Source organism: Chinchilla lanigera, unplaced genomic scaffold, assembly GCF_000276665.1.
Source record: "Chinchilla lanigera isolate Chin_1 unplaced genomic scaffold, ChiLan1.0 scaffold00012, whole genome shotgun sequence".
NCBI lineage: Eukaryota > Metazoa > Chordata > Mammalia > Rodentia > Chinchillidae > Chinchilla > Chinchilla lanigera.
This window is the reverse complement of record NW_004955413.1, coordinates 5,226,426-5,233,635: the sequence shown is the minus strand read 5'-3', so window position 1 is coordinate 5,233,635 and position 7,210 is coordinate 5,226,426. Positions and strand designations below refer to the sequence as shown.

The 7,210-nt window shown below is 38.4% G+C and overlaps 1 protein-coding gene across 1 annotated transcript in view; it reads left to right on the top strand.

Moving 5' to 3' along the window:
• The first annotated feature begins 5,254 nt into the window (after nucleotides 1-5,254).
• The window catches only part of LOC102016368 (vomeronasal type-2 receptor 26-like), a 15,012-nt gene continuing 13,056 nt past the window's right edge, over nucleotides 5,255-7,210 (top strand). Inside the window, 2 exon segments of the mRNA XM_013511289.1 lie at nucleotides 5,255-5,472; nucleotides 6,024-6,321. Coding sequence (XP_013366743.1) covers nucleotides 5,255-5,472; nucleotides 6,024-6,321 — 516 coding nt within the window.

Here is a 7,210-nt window from a genome sequence, read left to right as displayed (position 1 = left end):
TGTATGATCTCTTTTGAAGTATTGAGTGCTGCAAAAAGAAATGTGTACTCTGTTGCACTGGGGTAGAATTCTCTGTAGATAATTATTAGCTTTATAAATCCAAGAGTGTGGTTCAGCTATGGTATTTCTTTATTGATTTTTTGCTTAGTTGATCTACAGTATCTCTTTGCCAAAGTGGATGTTAAGATCCCCACATTGATTGTACTAGTATTTATTTGATATTTTTTTTTCAGGAATATTTATTTTATGAGCATAGGTGCTGCAGTATTCAGTGCATAAATATCTATAGTGTAATGTCTTCTTGATGGATTAGTCCCTTAACTAGTATGTAGTGAACTTTGTCATCCCTCAATCAATTTTAGCCTGGAGTTTACCATGTCTCAGATTAAACTTGCTAAACCTGATTAATTTTGCAGTCGTAGTGCATTATTTTTCAGTCTGAGAATATATTTTTGAATTAAATAAGTTTCTTCCATGCATCAGAATTTTGGATTGTGACTTTTTATCCGGCCTGACAATCTGTGCCTTTTAATTGGAAACTTGAGGCCATTAACATTGAGAGATATTCCTGGTATGTTGATTATTTACTACCATTGTTCTCTTTCTCTGTTGGTGAGTCCTTTGTTTTTCTTTTCCTGTACTTTTGTGTTGTTGTTTATCCACTGACTTTGCCTGGTGTTTTAGCTTCATCATAGTTTTTCCATTATTGTTTTCATCACTTCTGTCTAGGATATTCTTGAGTATACTCCAAAGTACTACTTTAGTATTCATACATCTCTTGAGCCAGTCTTTTATATATTATGTGGTCTTAGTTACTTTCCTCATTGCTGAGAAAAATACCTGATTCCAAAGTTACAGGAGGAAAATTTTATTTCAGCTCCAATATCTGGGGTGATCTGTGGCAAGATGTAGATAACAAATGGCTTGCATAGCTCAAGTCCTATGGAACTGCTCCCATGGCTTCTCTCTCAGAGCAGCTTTGCTCATTGCTTGCCGCTTTCCTCAGATGATCCATGCCCTTGACTTCTCTGAATATCTGGATTATCCAATGCATCTTCAGCTTCACCCTCACAGCTTCACACACTTCCTGCTTAGGGACACATTGCCTGGCATCCCAAGCCTTCTTCTGAAATGTGGATGGAACACTTCCTGACCCAATGCTTGAATTTTCGGTACACATAAAACAAGAACAGTGTGGATGATACTCAAGTGTGCCAGCAGCTGGAGCAGTAGTCAAACTTCCTTCCATCTTCGCTATATGTTGTTCTTGTATGTATGCATGTCTTAGTTACATTTCTCATTGCTGAGAAAAAAATACTCAGGACCTACAAATTAAGAGAGGAAAGTTTTATTTGGCTCATAGTTTGTAGTGGTTTCAGTCCATAATCAGCTATTCCAAGACAGGGTGGCACAACAAATAGACATCACAGAGGAGAAATAGTCCACAGCAAGTAGAAAGTAGTAAAGCAACAAGAGACAGTCACAACTCTTGTCTTTATATCTTATCCAGGATGCTTAGTGCGGGTAGCACTCACACCCTTAATCCTAGTGCCTTTGACCATAGCATTGGCACATGTATCAATTCCAGCATCACACACTGTAGATCCAGGTACACTTGAAAAAGTCCCACCTATGACCACATGAGGATTTGAGGAGACATTCAGACATAGACCCTAATATCATGTTTCCAGTTTTTATTTTTTATGACCATGAGGAAACACAGATTTTGGCATTGAGGGAAAAGTAATCATCAGCCACTAATACATTACCTTGGCTGTAGTCATAAATTTATTGCCAACAATGGCATCAAATGTCAAGTAGATATCAACAAAACCAAGGATCCACTCATGAATATCTCTTAAACAGAGCAAAGAGGCCTCTGATTTTAGTGAAGGCAAATAGATCACCTATGTATGTGCTGGAAGTAGGCAGCAGTGCTAGTGCTCAAATATTCCACTTGCCTAACTTCCTTCTCCTTCAGGATTGCCCCCCCCCCCGATAATTTCATCCTCCAAACCGGGGCTTCCACAGCAGAATATAGATGTGAGGTCTTAATATCCTGATTTTGTCCTCTCTGGAATCCCAGGACACCCCTAGCTAGCTCTCCCCATCTTCACACATAACTCCTGAGTCTGTCTCTCACCTGGTCTCTGTGTTAGGGTGTGACTTTAGCCCTAAAGCAATATTCTCTTGCTGACTATTGGTCCTTTCACTGATCAAGTTGGTCTACTGGCTGTCACCTCTGTTGCCTTGTTCTGTGAAGACCCCAGGAGTAGGGCTGCATCAGCTGGGGACAGGGTACATCCTCCCAGCCTTTGACCTGGCTCAGCATGTGGGGCCTGCATGGCAGGGGGCAATGTCAACAATGTTCTCTCTTTGTTCTGAATTTCTGGAACCTTAACTGATGAATTGTGAGCAGTTATTTTCTGCTCAGAGTTTTTGGGGCTCTATATCACTCATTACTGAAATAAATTCCTTGCTTAGATTTGGAAAATTTTTCTGCTATTATTTTTCTGAATATATTTTTTATAACTTTGGGTCATTTTTAAATTTTTTCTTTACTCCTATAATTCCTAGGTTATTTTTTCTAGGTGCTGGCAATCAAATTCAGGACCTCAAGCTTGCCAGGTATGTGCTACACCACTGAGCTAAATCCCTGGCCTCCCCCTAGGTTGTTTCTTTGAGTCATCCAGAAGCTGTTGGGGCCAGCTTCCATGCTGTCTTATTGTTAATAATAACTGAATACATGATCCATGACTTCTGCCTTGGCTTCAGGTACAAACTCTTCCCTCACATTGGTCATATCAGCCTCCCACTTTAAACTGATTTCTTTATAACCTGGGTTCTGCTCAGTTTTTTTCTATACTCTTTCATTCTTTACTGAAATGGGGATTCATATCTTGTATGTCTTGTTAAATTCAGTACACCTGATGCTCATGTCTTCTTCAAACTTGTTGAACATTTAAAATTCTTTAACTGTTTATGCAAAACTTGTTTGAGTTCACTTAACAACTTAGGAGACTTATTTTTTACTTGTAATATTTTAACCATTTGGATTTTTGAATGATTTGCCTATAAGTTCTTCTCTTTCAGTGTCTATAAGTCCAGCTTTTGCAGAGTTAAGAGTTTTTGAAGGAATTTTGTTGCTTTGTTTTCTCATGTTTCTACTGTTTTTAGGCTGAGGGCTGAAAGTCAGTTAGTTAGTTTGAAGAGGTAGAATTGTAGTTAGGTAGTTTGAAGAGGTAGAATCCCAGGGACATGTTGATTATCCACACTGTAGAGATCACTTTACTTGGTGTGTTCTATCCACAAACTATCCACACTGTAGAGATCACTTTACTTGGTGTTTTCTATCCACAAACTATCCACACTGTAGAGATCACTTTACTTGGTGTTTTCTCCCTATGATTTGACCTTAGCTTTGTTCATGTGTTGGTACTTACATACCTTTTCACCCTACTCAACATAATAAACTAAGTCCAATGCTGTGTTGCAAGAAGACAGTGACTATTGGTGATCTTAGCATCAACAAAGGTAACCCTGTATCTATCATATAATTAAAAACTTGTTTAGCTTATTCATAAGTTTTTCTATGACCTAGAAAAAGAAAGGAATGGTACTGATAGCAAGTAGGCTGGACTATAAAGAATGAGTGAAGGAGAAAGTCATAAATAAAGGAAGAAAATAATTTAGAAAGAAGAGAATAAGGAAACAGATACAACAAATGAAAGAAAAAGAGAGTTAGGATTTTCATGAAATTAGTTTTATATCTGGAGTAGGGAATGGGGAAGGCGATGAAGAGGGAAGGAAATACAAGTGTAAATTGGGGCAAGTTGTAAGAGAGAAAACTAATGAAATTGCTGGTAGAAACCTTGTATTTGAATCTTCCATACATATTGTTTGGTAGGGTTAACCTGGCACAACAAAGTAAAATGTTATCTAATATAAAAGCACTAAATTAATTCTTACTCTCCATTTCAAATATACAAATGTCTCTCTCTTAAATACAAGATGGGAGGAAAAAAGAAAAAAGGAAAACAAAACAAAGCAACAATAATCATACACACAAATACTCAAAAGTACAAATGCTTCTTGGTTCTCTTCATATTGTAGTCAGAATTTCATCCAGAGCACTCTTTGCCTTTAGCTCATAAATGTCTTGGGACAGTTGTAGGGGACTCACCTCTAGTGGTTTGTGTTGCTATAAGGTTGAAGCTACTTGTGTTGCTTCCCCTCAGAAAATCTTTTCACTTACATACAAACAAGTGGAAACTGAGTGGTCCAGACTGTCCACTGGACCTGCTTTTCACTCCCTTGGAACGAGGGAAATTTCAGCTCCTTTCCTATGTGCTTGACTATCCAGGTGTGTTTGTCTCGAGGTTATGATTGGACAACTTCAATCGTATTGGAGGATGGGAGAGCACAGAAGGACTAGTCAAGCACTTAGGTGAATAAATAACAATAAAAAATAAGGTATAGAAATCATTTACTGTAAAGAATAATTTTCATCAACTGGGCTATATTGAAATTTAAGACTAATTGTTTTTCTTTTGGTTTACTGGTACATGTGTGTAATACATAATATTTATTTCTGAATAAAAATTCAGTACATGTACACACTTACACATATTAATAACTATTTTCATTTTCTTTTGGTTCTCTCATTCCCCACTGCATGCATCTCCTGAGCTCCCTTTTTGTGGCCCATATTTGCCATACATGATGTTTACATTCATTGTGCAGAGCTGGTTCATGTACATAACTAAGTGCTTGGTAATAATAAAGACATCACTCAGATGAGCCTTCTCCAATTTAAAACCAATATTGTAGTCTATCATATTTATCTTGGGATTTGCAGTAAGTCAGAAACCACTGAAAATACAAAGTCCTTGGGAGTTTTCTATGATTTGGAGTCTGTTTTTAAATAACTGTTTTTCTTTTTAGAATCAAGACACCAGGTGCAATGGCAGAGATTTGTGACTCCTTGGAGACTTATACTAACTCCATGTATGAAAAGCCAATTGAAAGTAGAGCAGGTGCACAACAATTTCTAAAAAACAAAGGAAAAATCACATATTACCACATTTACATCAGAGCAAAGTGAGTGCTTTATAAACACCCCCATTCACTGGAGAGGCTTAGATTCTGGACACAGCCTGTTCTCCTATTTTGGGGAATGTTTACTTCATAACAGGATTTTCAATAGAATATATTTCTCTGGTTTTATCAATTACCCTAGTCCTTATCACTTAACATGAAATTATCTAACATTTTTCCTCTGCTTGTTGCTCTCCTCTTTATATCTCAGGAACAAAATGCTATTCTTTCATTAAATGCATCTGGTTCTCCTGGCTACTATCAAGATGGTGATTTTATTATTGGGGGACTCTTTTCCCTAAGAGTGACTGATGGAGATACAAGAAGCACATTTGGATTTCAAGATACATTTTATTTGCCACCTTATGTACATGTGTAAGTGTGTGACGTCCCTACACACCAAATTATGATAATGCTAAAGTGTGTGACTGATTTGAAGTTCATTTGAAGACTAGCACAGCACTCTACAGTTGAATATTTTTCTTTGTTAGACATTTTATTGACATCTTTTCTATTGTATTGACATCATTGTATTGGACAACCCTTTATTTATATCAATTTCATTTGTATATTGGTCATTTTTGTGTATTTCCTTAGGTTATCTAACAAAGTATTGTTTTTCCTGAAATGTATCTTGATGTCCAAGACAAGAACATATAATATTCTAATTTTTTTCTATTTTCCACTTACTTAATTCCCTGACCTTAGTTTGTCAGACACAAATGGAACTGAATATCAAATGCCAAAATTTTAAGTTTGACCATAAAACTGATTGTAAGACTTGACTTTATAGCCACCAGGTTTCTCAACATTTCTGACATGACACTCAGTTTATTTCTCTGATTATTGTGTGCATTTTTTTCCATGACTATTGTCTTTTTTAAAGTAAAAATTTAGAAAACTGTCTTTTTGCCATTGTATTTTAGGGAATTTACTAAGCATTATCAGCATCTACTGGCCATGATTTTTGCTGTGGAAGAGATCAATAAGAACTTGAATTTGTTATTCAACATGCCCCTGGGATTCTACCTCTTCAGTGTTGACTACATTGAGATGAAAGCCATGGAGAGTTCTTTGTCTTTGCTTTCAGGACAGAGCCCTCCTGTTCCCAGTTACAACTGTAGGCCTGAGAAGGGAGACAAGCTGGTGGCTGTGATAGGAGGCATTTCAACAGCAATATCAACTCAGATTTCCCGAGTATTAAGTCTCTACAGTGTTCCACAGGTAAACGCAAAATTCTACTGTTTGAGATTAAACATAAAAATATAGTAGTGAATGCCAAACAAAGTTCAACTTATGTTCATTGAAGAAATTGTGAAATTTTTACTTTTGGCTTAATTATCCATTTTCTTCATATGATTTATATGTAACATAAAAATATTTCTTAAATGAAATCTCCTTTTGTAAACATTTGAAGTGGAGAAATTATATAGCTGAGATAATGATAAAACTTAATCTCGAGACTCAGCCTGGCACGACCTGTGCCAAGAGAGGCAGTGTTCCAGGAGCGGCTGGACTCCTGGGCTCCAGTCTGTGCTCGCCCACACCGGCACGTTCCCAGCTGAAACGCGCCTAGAGAGCCAGGTATTTCCCAGCCACTCCCTGAGAGCAGAGAGCGCACACCAGGACCCCGCTGCCATTACAGACGGAGTCCTGGCCTCCCTGCTCCCTCAGCAGAGAGGCGGTTTTCACTCGGAAGCCCCAGGGTCTTCCCTGGCTGCAGGTGGGGTGAACAGACTCAACCCTGCACGCCCTGCGCCGGGTGAGGGAGTGCTCCAAAAGGTGCTGACCTGAGGTTCAAGTCTGAGCTTTGCCTTTGCCCAGATCCCCTCGCCAGTCAAAGGCGGGGAAAGTCTGTAACCGATACCCATCTGGGCTGCATCTGGTTCCTCTATGTATTATGTTCTGACTGGAGACATAGATTCAGGTGGTTCACAAACTGTAGATCCTGCAGTTTGGGTCTGAATTATGCCTATACCCTAAATCACCTGGGGGCATAGGTCAATGGACCGGGATTGCCACACCAGTGCAACCAGAGTCAGGTCATGCACGTGCCCTGAACTACAAGGGAACACTGGATCAGATGGTCGGCCATCAAATGACACAAGTGCCC